Raw genomic sequence first — 18885 nt, 5'->3', positions numbered from 1 at the left:
AGAGGACGCCTTACGATACAGGGGATCAAAGCCAAGGCCCTCCATGGCCTGGGCCGTGGGTCTGGCCACACCAGTGGGAACCACACCTGCCATGTGTCCTAGAGTCAGAATATTGGAGCCTCTGGTCTGCAGTGGGCCTCTGTGATGGCAGGCCACAGCTCAGGGGACTGGAGATAGAGAGGAACAATCCCCCCGCGGCTCCTCCTCCTCAGAGGAGCCGTGGATGTATGCCCTGGCTGCACTCGGCTGAGTAATAACATTTTCACAACTCTGTGGTGTGACTGCTGTTGTCCCATTTTACAAACAGTGCAACTGACTCAGGGAGCTTAACCATCTCACCCAATGACCAACAGAAGGGCCTAGGTTCAGTCTGACCTCTCCTGTGTCCAGGGCCCTGCAGAGACACGAGGTAGATATGAGCAGGGGTCAAATTCCTGCACAGCTGCTGACCACACACATCCCTTGCCCTCTCTGGGCCTCAGTTTCCCAAAACTGTAAAAGGAGAACACAAAAAAGCATGGAGAATTTAATTACTTAGTTTCCACACCCTGATCTTCCCCTGCCCCATCTGCAGCAATCCTGTCCTCCCCAGGTATCAGCAGCCCCAAACCTGTAACTCTGTCCTCACCTTCACACCCGATTCACCAGCATATTCTATCCGCTTTCCCCTCAAAATACAGCCAGAATCCAACTCCTCTCAACACTGGCACCACCTGGTTTCCTCCAGGGCCCCTGCCCTGTCCACCACAGTACCACAGGGAACCTGTTATGACCTAAGTCAGGTCACACCCCTCCCCTGCTCTAATTCCCTCCCTGGCTCCCAGGTCCCTCAAAAGAGGTGTGGCCCCTCAGCCCCACCTCCATCTGCCTCCACCCAGCCTCACAGACCCCCTCCCTCTTTCTTGAACACACCAGGCACCCGCCTACCTTGACCTTTGCCCTGGCTATTCCCTGAAACTGAAACACTCTCTTTCCAGATATCCACACAGCTCCCTCCCTCACCTTTACTGTTCACTGATCAAAAATTACAGGCCTGGGACTTCCCTGGTGGTCCAGTGGCTAAGACTCCGTTCTCCCAATACAGGTGGCCCGGGTTCAATCCCTGGTCAGGGAACTAGATCCCACATGCCACAACTAAAGATTCCGCATGCTGCAACAAATATCCCTCCTGCCGCAACTAAGACCCAGCGCAGACAAATAAATATTTTTAAAAAAACAAACAGGGACTTCCCTGGTAGCACAGTGGTTAAGAATCCGCCTGCCAGGGGACAGGGGTTCAATCCCTAGTCTCGGAAGGTCCCACATGCCGTGAAGCAACTAAGCCCATGAACCACAACTACTGAGTCTGTGCTCTAGAGCCTGTAAGCCACAACTACTGAAGCCCGCGCACCTAGAGCCCATGCTCTGCAATAAGAGAAGCCACCGCAATGAGAAGCCCTCGCACCACAATGAAGAGTAGCCCCCGTGCGCGGCAACTAGAGAAAGCCCTCGCACAGCAACGAAGACCCAACGCAGCCAAAAATAAATACTAAATAAATAAATTAAAAAAAAAAATTGCAGGCCCATCCCACCCCCACTCCTGCTCCCCACTCCCTTCTCCCCAGTGCCTTGTCCCTGTTGCAGCCCAGGAGCCACCTCTAGACTGTGAGCCTGGGAGCTGGCTCTGTTTTGTTCCCTGCTTTTTGCTCTTGGTTTTGCAGTGCCAAAAGACACAGCACCCAGTAGGCTCCATGTCAATGTCAGCCGTTAGTTACTACTTCTAGACACGGGCCTTCCTCACTCTACAGTGGATGGAGTGGGCTGTGGAGAGGGTAGAGTGGGACCTGCACAACCTGGGTATTGGGGTAAGAGCCCACCTTTTGAAAGGTCACAAGGACTCAGTGAGATGATGTGAGCAGCCTGCCACCAGGAGGTCAGGCACATAGTAGGTAACAAATGCCCCATCCTTGAATGAAGGTATTCCCATAATAGTCATTGTTCAAATCCCTGCGCCACCAGCTACTCTCCTAACTCAGCCCAAGTTTGGGCATGAGTGTCCCTCATAGAGGTGACTCATTGTTTCCTTCAGGTCAAGGGCACACAGCTGGCCTGGCACACAGTAGGAGCTTTATTAAAGCTCTGAGCATTGGGCGGTTGGTGGTGGTGCTTCCCCGCAGCAGCCCCGCCTGGCCAGTGAGGCTGCTGCCCAGCCAGGCCTGGTGTCCCCGCCCAACGGCAGCAGGGGCAGGATTTCCCGCTGGTCCCAGCCAGGTCTATCCTGTGCAGCTTGAAAAGAAACCAGTGGGTCTTAACTCTCCAGAGCCAGGCTGCCGCCTAGCCTCTGCCGTTTATTCCATGGCCCACCCCGATAGCCAGAGGTGGTCCAGGACTGGCCTGTCCCCACTGCAGTGTATGGGCCGCAGCGTCAGAAACGTGGGCCTCAGCCACGGATTCCCCTAACCTGAGGGAGCATTCGATAAGGAGCCAGTGGTTAAGTGGGGGTAAAACGGAGCCATCCTCCCCCTCCCCCAGGCCGGCGTTGCTGATAGGAAGTCCGACACCCAAGGCTGGACGGCTCATTTATCTGAGCTAAGGAGGTCCACTCCAGCCGGAGGTGACTTGCATCCCCGGGCCCCTATCGCTTCCTGAGTTCGTCTTGGGAACTGCCCGTTTGTGCTCACCCGGGGAGGCCACTATCTGGGGAGGCAGAGCAACTAGAAACACCCAAACCCCTCCCCAGGAGACCAAGGAGGGTGGAAGGGACCGTGGGGACTAGCCTGACTGCGGATGGGACTTCTGGGCTGGAAGGGTCGCCTGGGGGCCGTGGTCCCGCCTCCGCTCAGGGCTGGGCCGAGTCCCTGGCCCGCTCCGCATCTGGAGACTCCAGCCCCTCCACAGGCCGGGAACAGCGCGTCCCCTTTAAGAGAGCGCGGCCCCGCCCACCCCCTCCGGCCGGATCCGAATTCCAGAGAGGCGGGGCGGAGACTGCAGGCGCTGAGGACGCGGTGGTGGGACAGGGATCCGCTGTAGCTCGGGCGGCGCCTCCCTGCGGCGGCCCGGCCCGGCTCCGGCCCCGCCGGGGCGATGCTCCCCGAGGCCGCGGGATGAGCCAGGTGAGCGCGGGGACCCCCAGCACCCACTGCCCGGCGCACACTGAAGGGGACCTGGCGGCGGCAGCCGCGGGCCTCTGTTCCCCAGGGCTGTGTGACCTTGGGCAGCCCCGCACCCTCTCTGGGCCGAAGCCCAGAGGACAGCCAGGACTGGCGAAGGCCCTTCTGAGTCCCGGCTCACAGGCACCAGCCTGGGGCGCTAGCGAGGCTCCTTGGAGGAGGCGGGCGGGCCAGCCGGCTGCCGGATCAGCAACGCGGGCAGGTCGGCCCCGGCTCCGCCACCCACTGCTCTGTGACCTTGAGCGAGCTCTGCGCCTCAGTTTCCTCATCTGTAAAATGGAGATAATATCACTGCACGCTCAGACCTGGCCAAGGTCACTGCGATTACTTTACTACTGCTGCTGTTCTGTCGTTAGAATGACACAGTCCTTACGGAAGGGAGGCTGAGGGAGGACCTAGGATCTTTCCGGAGGAAGTGGGATCGCCACCAGCCCTCAGCAGTCGACCTAACCCCTCTCTGAGGTCGGGACCGGGGTTCCTACTGTGAGTCCAGGGCCGTGGGCTACATCTCTCTAGGGCTCATCTCTTTACCTATCACAGGGGCAGTAAGGATGGGTGCCTCCCTGCCTGGGCAGGAGGACTCTGCCAAGTCTTTCAATCCCCCCTCCCCCCAAAGAACCAAGCAGCAAACACTTATGGACACTAAGTCATTTATAAAAATCATCCCATTAGTTCCTATGAGGAAGGTACTATTATTGCATCCATTTTGCAGATGGGAAAATTAAGGCGAAGAGTTTCTCACAGCCAGGGCTCAAACCCAGGCATTTGGTCTGAAACGACAGGCGGGTGCAGGTGGTCAGCGGCATAGCCTGTACTGAGCGCCTGCTGGGTCCTCACAGCCATCCTGACCCGTGTCCCTGCCCACAGTGACTCGGCTGGCCTGGGCATGGCAGACCCCGTGGTGGGCATCGCGGGCTCGGCAGCCAAGAGCGTGCGGCCGTTCCGCTCAAGTGAGGCCTACGTGGAGGCCATGAAGGAGGACCTGGCCGAGTGGCTCAACGCCTTGTATGGCCTGGGTCTGCCCAGCGGTGGCGATGGCTTCCTGACGGGGCTGGCCACGGGCACCACCCTGTGCCAGCATGCCAATGCCGTCACCGAGGCCGCCCGCGCGATGGCCGCCACCCGCCCAGCCCGTGGGGTGGCCTTCCAGGCACACAGCGTGGCACCCGGCTCCTTCGTGGCCCGAGACAATGTGGCCACCTTCATCGGCTGGTGCCGCGCAGAGCTGGGTGTGCCCGAAGTGCTCATGTTTGAGACCGAGGATTTGGTGCTGCGAAAGAACGAGAAAAGCGTGGTGCTGTGCCTGCTGGAGGTGGCGCGGCGCGGGGCCCGCCTCGGCCTGCTGGCCCCTCGCCTCGTGCAGTTCGAACAGGAAATTGAGCAGGAGTTGTGCGCCGCGCCCACGGCCCCCAACGCCCCCAGTGCCGGGGAGGACGCTGCCACCGCTGCTGCTGCTGCTGCTGAGATCGCCACTGCCCCGGGGGCTCCCTCCCGCGGGCCCCGCATGACACCCAGCGACCTACGCAACCTTGACGAGCTGGTGAGTCCCCGAGTGCGTATGCCCGGCGGCCTGGCTTACTCTCCCTTTACCCAGGGACCAGACAGCAGGGTGGTGCCTGCAACCTCCGGGGGCCTATCCTCGTATCTGCAGGACAGCCTGCCCCATGGAAAGAGTGCTTATGTTGAGCACCAAGTGGATACCTGGCCCCAAGGAGTTGAGCAGGCCCAGAGAGGGAGAGGTGCTGGGTGAGGTCACAGGGCCCAGCACGGCCTGGGAGAAAACTCGGGTCCCACTGCACGATCTCCCTGCTTCCTTTCTGTGGTAACCATGCACCAGATAAGTGCTAGGTGTTCCTTCCTCCTGGGGGCCGTGTGATTTGAGCCCCTCCTGTATGCCCTCCCTGCGCTCAGCTGCTAGACATTTGCATTCACACCATCACTGAGCTCGAGGTTGAATGGGTGCCTGTGTTGTTTGGTCCTGGGCAAGGCGCTTGGCACACAGTAGGTGCTCAGTGAGTGCCTAGGGAAGCTCCCAGGGGCTCTGCAGGTCCCTCCTTCTCTCCAGGGCCCTGCACACATCACTTATCTGGGAACCCAAGCCTGGAGTAGCTGCTGCTACTGGGGGCTAAAGTCCTTTCAGGAGCTGCAGGATTAGTTCTACCCTGAGCATAGGAGGTGCCAGACCATGACTCCAGCTTCCTCCTCCTCTTCCCGGGACCTAGGTGTCCCTAACACCCACACAGCCGGGCCAAGAGTTTCCTTCTTATCAGGAGGTTAGAACATGATGTCCCCTTCCTGGAGGCGGGTAGCCGGATAGCTGTGGGCAGAGGTTGCCACCCCACCCCATCCTGCACCAGGGTCACCAGAGGCTCCACCTGCTCATTTTCTCAGCAGCTCCGCTGTGGGCAAGGAGGCAGGCGGGCCGCCCACACAGCCAGCCTGGCAGCTCCCAGCCTGGGGGAGCATGTGGGCAGATGTATGCTAGCTGGGCGGGTGGCCTGGTGTGCACGTTGGTGTATGCGTGTGCCCCATATGTCTGTGGCACTCCTGCCTCCATGGGGTGTGGGTCCTGCCTCCACCCCAAACCTGGCCTCTCTGTGGCCTGCCTCCACCCCAAACCTGGCCTGTGGGTCTCAACATTCATGTCTGTGAAGTGGGCGAGGGGGAGTGAGGACTCCCCCAGGGCTCAGGGACTTGAAGAATGTGCCTTGCTGGGGTCCCAGGCCCTGGCCCAACCACAGTCCCTCCATCTTTTCCTAGTCAGCTCCCTGACCCCTGGTAGCCAAAGGGGAAGGAGAGCTTCCAGAAGGACTTACTTCCTTCTGACCCTGGAGTTGCTGACATTGGGCCAGGGGAGGAGTGACCTGACCCCTGACCTCCAGCCTCTCTCTGGCTTCAGGTGAGAGAGATCTTGGGGTGCTGCACCTGCCCAGACCAGTTTCCCATGATCAAAGTCTCGGAGGGGAAGTACCGCGTGGGAGACTCCAGTCTGCTCATCTTTGTGCGGGTGAGAGCCAGGGGCTACCTGAGCAGGTGGCAGCCTGGGAGGTGGGGGGGCAGGCCGTGACCTGCCCACGCTGGGCTGCCACAGGTGCTGAGAAGCCACGTGATGGTGCGCGTGGGCGGCGGCTGGGACACGCTGGAGCACTACCTGGACAAGCACGACCCCTGCCGCTGCTCCTCCACGGGTCAGTGCCCACGGCGGGGGCGGTGGGGGGGCACCTCTGTGGCCCCACCTCTCATGCGCCACCCGTCCTCTCTCCCTGCAGCCCACCGCCCACCCCAGACGAGGGCCCGCACCTTCTCCCCACAGCGGGTGTCGCCCACCCGAAGCCCCCGAGCTGGTAGCCCAGCCTCCGGGGGTGAGCGCAGGGGCTCCCGCCCGGAGGTGACACCCATTAGCTTACGCAGCTCGAAGGAGGGGCCCGAGACCCCGCTCAGGTGAGAAGCAGGAGGACGCGGGGTGAGGGGTCCAGGGGGTGGGGGTGGGGGTGCCCGCCCTGGCCTGGATGACTGTGCTCCGTGACTCACACCCTGGGAAAAGTTCCCGGGGGTGGGGAGGTGGCGGCAGGCCCGGCTTCCCGTCTCCATGGCAACCCAACCAAACGAACAACACAGCTGGGCGGGCCTTGGGGGCTGGGTGGCGGCCAGTCCAACCCTGCTTCCCGATGGCCTGCCCAGGAAACTGGAGGCCCGGGGAGGGGGAGCTTAGGGCCTTACTTCTTCTGCTGCCTTGGGGCGGCGGGGGTGGCCGTGGCTGCAGGAAGCTGTGGCAGAGCCTCTCACTTCTCCCTGGAAGTCCCCAGGGCAACAGACACCCTTGGCACTCCCGTCACCACACCACAGGTGCCTCTCCCACCCCCCGCCCCAACCACGCGGCTGCTGGTTCCTTACTCTTCCTGCCCTTTCTGCACGCCAGTCCCCTCCGCGTTGCCCCAGCTCTCTCTCTTGCTCCCCTGCCCCAGGGCCCGGGACCAGCTGCCCCCCCACCCCCGCTCCCGCCGCTACTCCGGGGACAGCGATTCCTCAGCCTCCTCAGCCCAGAGCGGCCCCCTTGGTGCCCGCAGTGAAGACTCAGGCACTGGCCCCCGGCGGGAACGGCCCAGCCGTCGGGTGACCACAGGCACTCCGGCCTCCCCGAGACGCCCCCCCGCCCCGCGCAGCCAGTCCCGAGACCGGCTGGATCGGGGGCGGCCGCGTGGGGCCCCAGGAGGCAGAGGAGGCCAGCTGTTGGGCCCCAGCCCTGCCCGGCGGGCCCGGAGCCAGAGCCGTGAAGAGCAGGCTGTGCTGCTGGTGCGTCGGGACCGAGATGGGCAGCACTCATGGATGCCACGGGGCAGGAGCAGCCCCCAGACTCCCCGTGCCCACAGCCCCGCAGCCCCCCGGCCTCCCCGGGTCCCCAGCCCCAGTCCAGAGCTGAGCACCACCCCGGCCAGTGTCTTCCGCACACCCCTGCAGCTTGACCCAAAGGAGGAGCAGCAACTATTCCAGCGCCTGGAAGAGGAGTTCCTGGCCAATGCCCGAGTGCTTAAGGCTGCTGCTGGCGGGACCCCGACGGGACCAGCCCCTGACCTGGTTCGGGCCCCAGACCCTCCAGCTCCTGACTCAGCCTACTGTTCCTCCAGCTCCTCCTCTTCGTCCCTCAGCGTCCTGGGTGGCAAGTGTGGCCAACCCGCAGACTCTGGCAGGATGGCCAATGGGCTGCCCGGGCCCCGAGGCCCAGCTCTGTCTAGCTCTTCCGATGAAGGCAACCCCTGCCCCGGTGTAGGGGGCCCACCAGATGCACCTGGGAGCCCCATGGCCGGCCCAGAGCCCCTGAGGACCTGGGCACGAGGCCGGATGGACACACAGCCAGACCGAAAACCCTCACGCATCCCCACCCCGAGGGGCCCCCGCCGCCCATCTGGACCCACGGAGTCCAGAGCCTGGCATGCCCTGCAGTCAGTCAGCCCAAGGGCTGAGTCAGATTCCTGGATGTGATGGACCAGCCCAGCTGCCCCCAGTCCCCCATTCCTTCTCCTTTTCCTTTGTGGCCTTAACCCCTCTGCATCAGGGAGTCCCCCCTGCCTCTTGGGGACCAGACCTCATGGGACCAGACCCCTTGGGACCACATGGCACAATGGGACCTCTGTTGTACATTCCGGTTGGGGGATGAGCATTGCTATTTAATTACTAATATTATTGAATGCCTTAGAGGGGGCTGGGCCAGCCCAATAAGGACCCTTCCTAAGGTCCTGTGGCCCTGCAGAGCCTGACAGTAAAGTTTTGTTCCAGCTACTTGCGTCTGCTTCTTGGGGACTCAGCCTTGGGGCCATCACACCCATTTGGGGGCCCTCATTACAGGTTGGGATTCTGGAGTTAATTGCCAGGGGGCAATGCCTGGCAGCTCTGACCTTCACGCTTAAGATTATCCTGCCATCCCATAAGTGCCAGGTGCACTTGAGTTGTTTCCCCCTTTATTTCCTCCTGAGAGGCGGGATTTAACTGTTTGTCCAATGGAACTCCAAGAGCAGTCTGAGAGCTTCCAATCAGATGCATAACCACGTCCCTTCCATCCAATGGGATCGTGACCCAATGAGGTCCCAGAAAGGACTGTCCAATGGGGCCTAGCTGGGTCCAATGAGATTCAAAGAGAAGCCTGTCGCCCAGGAGACTGGGTGGGAGTGTTCCTCAGCCAATCAGAGAGGAGGCTGTCCTGTCCAATCCGAGAGAAGTTGGGCAATCTCGTCCAATCCGGGTCCCCAGTTGTTCCAGTCAAATGGAGGACCCCTCCCCGCCATCGGTCGTGTCGTCCAATTCAATCACATGAGGCTGCAGCGCGCCGGATGCAGCGCCCCCTGCAGGCGCAGAGCCGGATGCGCAGGGCGTGCGCGCACCAAAGCGCAGCGCAGCAGCTCGCGGAAGAGACGCAGCACGTGCCAATTGTACTTGGCCGAGCACTCGAGGTATCCACAGCGCCAGCCCCTGCGCACTAGCGCAGCCAGTGCGCGCCGAGGCCCGAACCGCAGCCGCTGCCGGTCCCGCTTGTTGCCCACCACAAGGATGGGCGCCTCGGGTGCGCCCGCCGGCCTGGGGGCCAAATGGGAAAAAGGGTCGCGGTGCCACGGACCCCATGGCCGGAGAATCCCCCCAAGTGGGTATATACATTCCCCTCTTGCGGCCAGAGACCCCCCAGCAAATTACCAGAACCACAAAGACACAAAGACCCAGGCCTAAAGACCGCATAGGGCTAGAGGCCAGGCCCGGAAGGCCTGAGACCAGGCCCAAGATGGCGGAAGAACCCCCTCACTCACCTCAGGCAAAGGCCTGGCCAGACCCGCAAACACTCCTCTCCGCCCCGCTGCTCACCTACCTGGTCTCCGCGATGCGCTGCCGCAGCGCCTTCACATAGTCAAAGCTGTCTGGGCTGCAGATATCATAGACGAGCACGAAGGCGTCCGTGTCCTGCAAGCTCCAGTCTTTAGGGTCCGGCCACTCCTGGGGGCGGGAGGCCAGAATTTGCCGGAGCCCCCCCTTCCCACTCTCCCATGCCCAGTCCTCCAGCAGGGGCCTTGACGCTAAACCCACTGTCCTTACGGACGCTGGGGTATGAATTTTAAAACCGTGCCTGAAGCCGGTCAGCCCTCAACCCTCTTTCACTCTGGGTCTCCTCTCCCCTCACTCCTATCTTCTTCCTCCTCCTCCAGTTTCCCACAGTTCAACTCGGGACAAACCCCGCCCCTCCCCAGACCCCCTCCTTGGTAGTTATGCCTCAGCCTAATTCCAAAGCCCTTGGCGGGTGTTCCCCCAGCCCGCAGAGACCACTAATTAGCGGCAGCTGTACACGTTTAGGCCTTTGGCCTAAGCACATGCTGCTCTTTCCACCTGTAATGCTTCCATTACTTCTTTTCATCAAAAGTTCACTCATCCTTCTAGGTTTAGCCCAAATGCCACCCCCTCCAGGAAGCCCTGCTTAATCCTGCCTGCTCCTTCCTCTTCACCTCTCGAAGGCATCAGCTCCAAGGATTCAAAGTCTGTCCTGGACTTTGCAAAATTACTAGACGAGTCTTTGCTGCAGGTCACAGGAATGAGGGAGCAGAGAATGATCCCCCTAGAAAGTACACCACTATGTCTGGCTTCAACCTCTCCCAGTGCGGCTCTGCTCAAGGCCCCAGACCCACAACGCTCACCCTCAGGGAGGCAGGACCATGCTCCCCCACGCACGGATCCCCACCCACCAGCGGAGGCAGGCAAACAGAGAGGCACTTAAGCGAGCTAGAAAAAGCCACCTTGCAAACTCGCCGGGTCTCGGGCCTGATTTTGGGCAACTTCAGGCCAGCAGAAGGGGTGAGACACACAAATGCAAGGACACACATTCATTCTTCGGCCCATGAACACAGTCGGGCACCCCTGGGCCGTCCACGCGGACTCGCACGTGTGTACCGAGCACCCACACACATGCTGTCACACGCCCCTGCCCACTCCTCGAGCTGCTACCTCTAGCCCCCCGGGGCTCTGACCGGGGCCAGCACCGTCGCCGTCGCGGATGCTCAGGTCGTAGACGGCGCCGTCGAGCAGCACCGCGGGCCGGTAGAGGCGCGGCCCGTCCGTGGGCCGGTGGCGCTCGGGGTAGTCACCGAACAGGAACTGGCGGATGATGGCTGTCTTGCCCACGCCCGGGGCGCCCAGCACCGCCACCCGCAGGCTGCCCCCCATGGCCCGCGCGTGCTGCCGGGTCCCGCGCTGAGAAGCCTCATGGGCCGACGCCGCTCGGCGCGCGCCGCGCGCACTGCCCGGTACGCCCCGGCCCCGCCGCGCTCCTCATCGCCCCTCGGAGCACCCGGGGCCCAGGGAGGCCAGGCCGGAGGACGCAACTGGCGGTGGGCGGGCAGACAGACAGCAGAGCAGGCCGACGGAAGACGTGAGAGCAGCTCCGGCGGGTGCCAAGCTCGGAAGAGAACAGACCGAACGCGCCGCGCACAGACACGGCCTCCTCTCGCAGCGCGACTGGAGGCGCCGCCCGCAGCGCGGGGCACCGAGGTCGGACCCCCTGCTTGGGTCCCGCGGCGGAGAGGGGCGCTGGGGGCGGCACTGCCTCTCGGCGCCTCCGTCCCTCTGTCCTTATCTGGCTCCGGCGCCCGGAGTCGCCGCCCCAGCCGGCGGCGCGAGAAAGCGAGCGAGCGGAGCCTCCCGGAGGCGGCGATGAGGTAACCGCCTGCCCGCCCGCCCCTCCCACCTCCCCCCTACCCGCCCGGGACGCCCCTCCCGGGAAGGGTCGCGGGAAGGTGACTGGGACTCGGGGAGCCCGGGGAGGGACCCAGCCCCCTCTGCGTTCCGCACTCCTGTCACCCGCTCCAAAATAGAAGTCCCTTCCCGCCCACATCCTTGTCCCCTCCTCCAAACACCGCTCCCCCAAGCTGGCTCCTCACAAATCCGGCCCGCTGGAGTCAGGGCGCCCGGGTCGGATCCAGCCCAGCTGTGTGACCTTGGACGAGTTGCCGCACTGCGCCGGCTCTGCTCCACATCCATCAAACGCAGACACCGTTTCTTGAGAACCTACTACGTGCCAAGCCCTATACTAAGATATGTGATCCTTGAATCAAAGCCTCAACCTGGTGTCTCTGAGAGAGGAAAAGAAAACTAAGGCTGGAGAGGGGACTCTCCGAGGTTGGGAGGCAGTGGGTGGCCCCTGACCCGCCGCCCTGCGGTCTCTTCTGAGGAGCTCTCCCACCTCCCTCCTGCCCACAGGGGTAAATGGCCAGCACTAAATAACATGTCAAATGGCATCATGGAGGGGGGCGTGGGACAAAGGGTGCTGAACCCGGCATGCACCAGGTCCCAGCAGCTCAGCCCCAAATCCCTGTCCCAACAATGCTGAAAGATCCAGAAATTGGTCGACACCACCTTCGTCATAGCTAAGGCCAAATTTTCTGCCTATGTCTCCACTGTAGCTTCCCTCAAACCCTGCAGCCTCCACGCCAGATTCTCAGAGCCCAAATCCCTCCCTGGAGCTGGCCGGAAGCTCCTTCCCCATCAGGGCTTGGGAAGTCTGGGTTTACCAGCCCCATCCTCTGCCTCTGCTTGCCTACCCCCTACAGTGGGGGGCTCCCACATCTCTGATGCCCAGGTACTGGGGGAAATGCACAGGCATGTCTGTTTCTGCACTGAACAAGGGTTTTTCTTATCTGTCTCTTCAACAAACATCTCCAATCTTACTGCTTGCCAGGATGCTGAGATAGGTTTTTTAAAAAGTCCTGCCTTAAGAGAGAACGTTCTAGGGATGGGATGCAGGAATTGTAAGAGCACAGACAACATGCCCGCCCTAGCCTGGGAGAAGTGGGAGAGGGAGAAGGAGCTGAGTCTTGAAGTGGAGAGTGGGGTTCATCCTCCTGGGAGCAGGCGATGGTACCTGGATCAGGGATATGGGTCTGCTCTCACTATTCTTCTCAGCCACTAGGGAGAGCAGAGCCAGAGTTGTGGCTACATCTGACAGGTGTTCTAGGTCTTCAGGCCCAGTGAGTGGGGACCCTTGGCTTTATTTTACTTTCTGCTGTGATTTTTCCCTTCACCCGATTTCCCCTCTGACTTTTTAACTTTTCAGGCATCTGGGTTTTGTGAGCCGCCTCAGTTCCTTTGGGGAACAAGGCAGGGAGTAAATAAACTAGGCACCACTTTCCCTGTTGGCACTCAGCAGGGTGTGGGGCTGACATCATTATGGTCTTCCTTGGGGCACTCGGGACCACCAACCCCTGCCTGGAGCACCCTCCCTCCCACACGTGGGAGCCAGCTCTGGGTGTCCTGGAAACCTTCCTTGCTTCACTTTCTGACAGAGAGCCCTTTTCTTGGGTAGGGCTTCTTTGGGAACCACAGACAGGGCTGTGTGTGAGGCATCTCAGGGCCCTAGCGTGTGGTTTTTGGAGTGATGGAAGACACTCTGGACAGAGTACGTCCAAAAGCTCCCACAAAGTCGTCCACACTCCACAGGGGTGACACATTCCCAAGGGAAGTCTCCCATCAGTATCACTAGCAGCCATTCCCATTTATCAAGGACCTGTGGGGAATTCCCTGGTGGTCCAGTGGTTAGGACTCCAAACTTCCACTGCAGGGAGCATGGGTTCGATCCCTGGTCGGGGAAATAAGATCCCACAAGCCACAAGGTGCAGCCAAAAAAAAAAAAAAAGGACCTGTGATGTGCCAAGCCTTGACTGTAGCTATGCTCATTGAGGCCCAAAGGGATGAGCAGGAAAGTGGCAGCACAGGGACCAGAACCCAGGACCTTAGGCCACTGAAGCTGACTTTCTGAGAAGCCCAACTTCATTGGGGCTCAGAGACCAGAAGGGCTTCAGGAGGAGGTCAGCTGGAGCCTAGGGCCCTGTAGGGAGGGACTCTGAGGAAGCCCCTGTCACTGTGGGAGCTGAGCTGAGACAGAAGTGGGCCGCCCAGGGCCAGGCTTCCCAAAGACTAGCTAGCCAGAGAACTCGGGCTGCCTGTTGGCCACTGCCTGACATTTGCCCAAAAGGTTTCTTCCCATCCGGCCTGATTCCAGACCCTCTCTGGGGTTGAGCACCGTGGACCACGTCCAGCTCCCAGGGGTATTTGCTCTGGACTCCTCTCACCCAGCCATCTGCGTCAGTCCACTGACCATTAATCATAGTCTGTCCTGCCTGTTAATCACTTGTCCCAGCTTAACTCACTCCCCCAGAGTCCTGATGGGGGGAACCCTTACCATTTGGATGCCTCATGCACGGTGGGTCCTTGGTGGCCATCGTAAGGCTGCCCATTGATTGTAGCCGGTCAGCCCCTTGAATGCCATGGGGTTTTATAACCATCAGGACACAAGGAGGCAGCACAGGGCAGGGCTTCCAGGCCTCTGGAGTGAGACCTCTAGTGTTTGAAACCTCCTTCCTGGAGGGGTGTCATCTGCACAAGTTATTTAAACTCTCTGAACCTCAGTTTCCTTCTCTAAAGGGGATAATAATGGTCTTGACTTCATATAGTTGTTGTGGGATGAAATGAGATGATACAAAGAGGAAAACAAGACAATTTAGTAAGGCTGGTGGGGGGACTAAGTTTGTACATATAAAATAATTTCATTTTATATGCTAGTTTACAAACTATAACGGAGGCATATGTGTGTACACACAGGTAAGTATGTAGACAGATATTTCCTAGTTCTGTCTGCCGAAAGGGCCTAGAAGTGCCACCCCAAGAGCAACACACACACCCAGCACCCAGATCTTGGTTTCTAATTCTGTTCTCCAGGCTTCCTGGAAAATGGCTGATGCTAGGGTTGGAGCAGGATGAATAAAAGATGAGCCTGGAGCATCTTATAGTACTGGAAAGTAAGGAAGTGCTCAAAAGAAGCCAAAGGATGGGGGCATGTCAAAGAGACACAGAGCCTACTTGAAAGAGCTCCCAATAGCCAAAGCTTAAAAAATTTAAGCAACAAAATAAATAATGCACTTTTGGATTAAACCCAAATTATAAAATAAATATCCATGAGTCCAAACTGATATAAAATGATTGAATTAATACATAAATGCAGGAGAAGAAACAAATTTTCCTTACAGAAGAATTCCAAACATTTTATGTAGCTGCTCCCTGCCCCCACGCTCTTTCCCGAGTGTAGGCTGCACTTCGTGACTTGCTTCTGAAGAACAGTGTGTGGAAAGGGGAGAAAGTAACTTCGCAGTGGAGACCACTGGAAACACTACCTCGGCCAAGTGATCCAGGCTGATGTGACGGCGATAACTCACGTCGATAGTGTGGACCCCTGATACGATGGGACGAGAAGGGCGCCTCCCTTGTCTCCTTCCTAAAAACCTGTAACCCCAGTCTAACTGTGAGAAAAACATCAGACAGACCCAAGTTGAGGGACAGTCTACAAAATACCTGACCAGCACTCCTCGGAATGGTTAAGGTCATGACAAAGTCTCAGAAACTATCACAGAACTAAGGAGACTCAGGAAACATGACAACCACATGGAACGTGGGATCCGGGAACAGAACGAAGACATGAGTGGGAAAACTAGTGAAAACTGAATAAAGTCTGGAGTTTAGTTTTAAAATTATATGTTATATAATTTGTTATTTATTTTATATTATAAATATATATTATTCTTATTCTTGTGTATTATATATTAATAAACATTTACATCATAAACATATTATATATATAGAAAAGAATAGAAAAGATCCCATTTACAAAAGGAACAAAAAAATAGAAAAAACTCATGTATCTATGAAGAATAAATGTGCATGCAAGAATTTTTTTTTTTCTGGCACACCACAGCTTGCAGGGATCAAACCCGGGCCCTGGCAGTGAAAGCGCCAAGTCCTAACCACTGGACTGCCAGGGACTTCCGCATGCGAGAACTTTTAAATGAAGAAAACTTAAAAGGTTATAGAGGACTTCCCTGGTGGAGCAGTGGTTAAGAATCCACCTGCCAATGCAGGAGACACGGGTTCAATCCCTGGTCCAGGAAGATCCCACATGCCACGGAGCAACTAAGCCTGTGCACCACAACTACTGAGCCTGCGCTCTAGAGCTCGCGAGCCACAACTACTGAGCCTGTGCTCTAGAGCCTGTGCTCCACAACAAAAGAAGCCACCGCAATGAGAAGCCCATGCACACAATGAAGAGCAGCCCCTGCTCGCCGCAACTAGAGAAAACCCACGCGCAGCAACAAAGACCCAACGCAGCCAAAAATAAATGTTTTTATATTAAAAAAAAAAGGTTATAGAGACGTAAAAGAAAGCATGAACCAATGGAAAGGCATCTACTCCTATATTTGGATGTACAGATTAATATTATTATTATTATTTGTTTTGGGTTTTTTTTTAAATTTATTTTGTTTATTTGTTTGTTGTTCCACGGCATGTGGGATCTTCCCAGACCAGGGCTCGAACCCGTGTCCCTTGCGTTGGCAGGCAGATTCTTAACCACTGTGCCACTAGGGAAGTCCAGATTAATATTATTAATATTATTATCCTCACATCGTTTTGAGGATGTCAATTCTCCATAAGTTAATATAAACATTTGATGTGATCCAAATAAAAACAATACCATCATTAAAAAAAAAGAAACTTAGTTCTAAAGTTCAAATGGGACCAAAAGGGTGAATAAGAGGGTACTATAAATTATGAAAATATAAAGGTACAATACTTTTTAAAAAACTCAGTGGTGGGGAGTTCTCTGGTGGCCTAGTGGTTAGGATTCTGGACTTTCACTGCCATGGCCTGGGTTCAATATCTGGTTGGGGAAGATTCCGCAAGCCACACGATACAGCCAAACAAAAACAAAAACAAACAGAAACAAATGCAATGACCGATGAATAGACAAATTCTCTGGTACTGAACAGAGTCCAGAAAAGCACTGATATATATGTGGAAATTTAGTATATGATACAAATGATATTTCAGATCTGTGGGGAAAAGATGAATTATACAGTAAATGGTGTGGAAACAACTACGTAACTATCTGGGAAAAGAAAGTTGAATCCCTACCTCGTTCCTAACATAAAGCCCACATGGAACAGGCTCAAAATGCAAAAACTGAGATGAGACAAGCACTGGAAAGAAAGAAGAGATTAGGACTTCCCTGGTGGTGCAGTGGTTAAGCGTCCACCTGCCAAAGCAGGGTACACGGGTTCAAGCCCTCGTCCAGGAAGATGCCACATGCTGCAGAGCAACTAAGCCCGTGTGCCACAACTACTGAGCCTGAGCTCTAGAGCCCGTGAGCCACAACTACTGAGCCCGCGTGCCAAAACTACTGAAGCCCACACGCCTAGAGCCCGTGCTCCACAAGAGAAGCCACTGCCACGAGAAGCCCGTGCACTGCAACGAAGAAGTAGCCCCCGCCTGCCGCAACTAGAGAAAGCCCGCGCACAGCAACGAAGACCCAACACAGCCAAAAATACATAAATAAATTTATAAAAAAAAAAAAAAAGGAAGAAGAGATTAAAAGAAGACAATGCCCAACACAATTTCAGCATGGAAAAGTAAAAACAGTAACAAAATGGGGAGAAATAACGACAAATCGGGAAGAAAAGGACCAATAACCATGTCAAAAAAGGGCAACAAATAAGAAAACGGCTCACAGAAAAGGACACACAAATGGCTCGAAAACACACGAACGGAGGCATGTTTAAAACACAGTAAGGTACAGTTTTTTGCCCGTCACTTAAACACACCGCGATATGCTGAGTGTGTGAGGGTGTGGGGAAACAGGCTTCGCATTTCTGGTTGGTGGGTGTGTAAACTAGAGAATTTTTAGCAGTAGCTATCAAAATGATTAGCGCACCTACCTTCGAACCAGCAATTTCAGTCTGAGGAATTTACCGACATGAAAATGAATGTTCTTTGCAGTATCAGTTGCACCAACGCCACCAAAGACACAATTAAGAGGACATCACGGCGAGGACTGGTTCATCATGGTGCCTCCATTCAATGGAAAACCACACGGCTGTTATATAAAGGCATGAGGCCGCTCTCTATAATGGGCTAATAATGGAAAAGTCTCGAAGATACAAGTACGATGCAGATCGGGGTGTATTCCATGCTACTCTTTGTGTATAAAAAGGGAAAAAATCGTATTAGACGTCATTGAGTCTCTTTGGAAGGTAACACTGGTCCGTTTAGGGAGAGGAATGAGAAGGATTATTTCACTTCTACATTCTTTTTGCCTTTTGGATTTTGAACCATGTGAATTCATTACCTTTTCAAAACAAGAACTAAAATTTAAAATGTGAAATGCTTATACCCTCTGGTCCAGCAATTCTGGGGCTAGATCCTATAGCTGCATTTGTGTCTACGAGCAAGGATGTCTAGAAAGATATTCACTGCACCTTTGCTTGGACTCCAGAAGATGGAAACAGCCAGAATGTCTGTCTGCAGACACCAGCCCATCTGCACAAGAAATTCCAAGGCCTATTTGTACTGATAGGTAAATAAAGCAAAGTGCTGGTAGCGTCTAGGGTGTGCTATTTATTTAGTAAACACGTCCCTGGATTTGCTTTATACAGGCACAGAATTATTCCTGGAAAACCAAAATGTAGCAACGAACTTTGCCTCTAGGGGGGAAAATAAGAACTGAGGAAATGTGGAAAGGAGAACTTTATCCTTTGTGTGACTGATCTCACCGTGGTCCAGAATCACTCTCTCCATAAAACAAACCACTAGTTGAAGATAAAAAAAATGTACAATGAGGTCACGCCGAAGGACTTGGCAGGGTGTCTGGCACACAGGGAACCCATCAGGCCCCTGGGTGTTTGTTGGACCCTCTCAAATAACTGGTTGCTGTGTTGAATTCCCCGACTGGCTGGGAAGGCTCAGGACCCTGGAGAATCTTCTGCAAGATGCCAAGGCCCCTGAGAAGCATCGAGAGCTGAGAATAAGGACACCTGAGCACACCGGGACTGGGGAGAGCACGTGATGGGTGTCACTGGGGTGAGGGAGGCACAGGAAAGCTGGAGAGGGACAAAATCATGGTAAGTTTCCTCCCACAACCGCCTGAGGCCCGAGCACATGAACCCAAGGTGTCTGATGACAGTCCAAGGGCCTCTGTCTGGCCAGGACAGCGTTCCTCACTGGCATTTCCCCCTCACCTGAGGGGCTTGGTCCTGGGCCTCATCATCGCCCCACTGGGGACAGCAGTGCACTCACAAGGCTGGGTGGGCGTTGGGCCTCAGCAGGTCAGGACGGCAGGCGACAGGGCAGGCTGCGGTGAGTCCACAGATGGAGGGGACTCCAGCTGCGT

The 18885-nt window shown here is 56.6% G+C and overlaps 2 protein-coding genes across 7 annotated transcripts; one reads left to right on the top strand and one right to left on the bottom strand.

Annotated features, from left to right (window-relative positions):
- Positions 1-2933: 2933 nt before the first annotated feature.
- GAS2L1 (growth arrest specific 2 like 1) lies at positions 2934-8426 on the top strand. Of its 6 annotated transcripts, XM_004283759.3 has the most exons (6): positions 2934-3092; positions 4017-4689; positions 6049-6156; positions 6241-6337; positions 6419-6590; positions 7115-8426. In XM_004283759.3, exons 2-6 carry the CDS (start codon positions 4036-4038, stop codon positions 8127-8129), a joined length of 2046 nt encoding a protein of 681 aa, XP_004283807.1. In that variant the 5' UTR covers positions 2934-3092; positions 4017-4035; the 3' UTR covers positions 8130-8426. The 6 variants fall into 6 exon arrangements, with proteins under 6 accessions (XP_004283807.1, XP_033268617.1, XP_033268620.1 ...); XM_033412726.2 differs by having other exon boundaries at positions 6241-6590; XM_033412727.2 differs by having other exon boundaries at positions 2951-4689.
- Positions 8427-8588: 162 nt separating this feature from the next.
- Positions 8589-10846, bottom strand: RASL10A (RAS like family 10 member A). Its single transcript, XM_004283757.3, has 3 exons — positions 10626-10846; positions 9502-9626; positions 8589-9218 (listed from the first exon to the last, which is right to left on the bottom strand). The coding sequence occupies exons 1-3, from the start codon at positions 10842-10844 to the stop codon at positions 8951-8953; spliced, it is 612 nt and encodes a 203-aa protein (XP_004283805.1). The 5' UTR covers positions 10845-10846; the 3' UTR covers positions 8589-8950.
- Positions 10847-18885: the final 8039 nt, after the last annotated feature.

The sequence above is a fragment of the Orcinus orca genome, chromosome 15 (assembly GCF_937001465.1).
Source record: "Orcinus orca chromosome 15, mOrcOrc1.1, whole genome shotgun sequence".
Lineage (NCBI taxonomy): Eukaryota > Metazoa > Chordata > Mammalia > Artiodactyla > Delphinidae > Orcinus > Orcinus orca.
This window is presented reverse-complemented; position numbering and strand designations above follow the sequence as displayed.

Excerpts from the sequence above, each read along its gene's own strand:
- RASL10A (XM_004283757.3), bottom strand. The coding sequence starts at position 10,844 with ATGGGGGGCAGCCTGCGGGTGGCGGTGCTGGGCGCCCCGGGCGTGGGC. Across the intron at positions 9,627-10,625 it reads AGAGCCCCGGGGGGCTAGAG|GAGTGGCCGGACCCTAAAGA; the intron begins GTAGCAGCTCGA and ends TCCCGCCCCCAG. Across the intron at positions 9,219-9,501 it reads CAGCGCATCGCGGAGACCAG|GCCGGCGGGCGCACCCGAGG; the intron begins GTAGGTGAGCAG and ends TTTGGCCCCCAG.
- GAS2L1 (XM_033412726.2), top strand. The coding sequence starts at position 4,036 with ATGGCAGACCCCGTGGTGGGCATCGCGGGCTCGGCAGCCAAGAGCGTG. Across the intron at positions 4,690-6,048 it reads TACGCAACCTTGACGAGCTG|GTGAGAGAGATCTTGGGGTG; the intron begins GTGAGTCCCCGA and ends CTCTGGCTTCAG. Across the intron at positions 6,157-6,240 it reads GTCTGCTCATCTTTGTGCGG|GTGCTGAGAAGCCACGTGAT; the intron begins GTGAGAGCCAGG and ends GGGCTGCCACAG.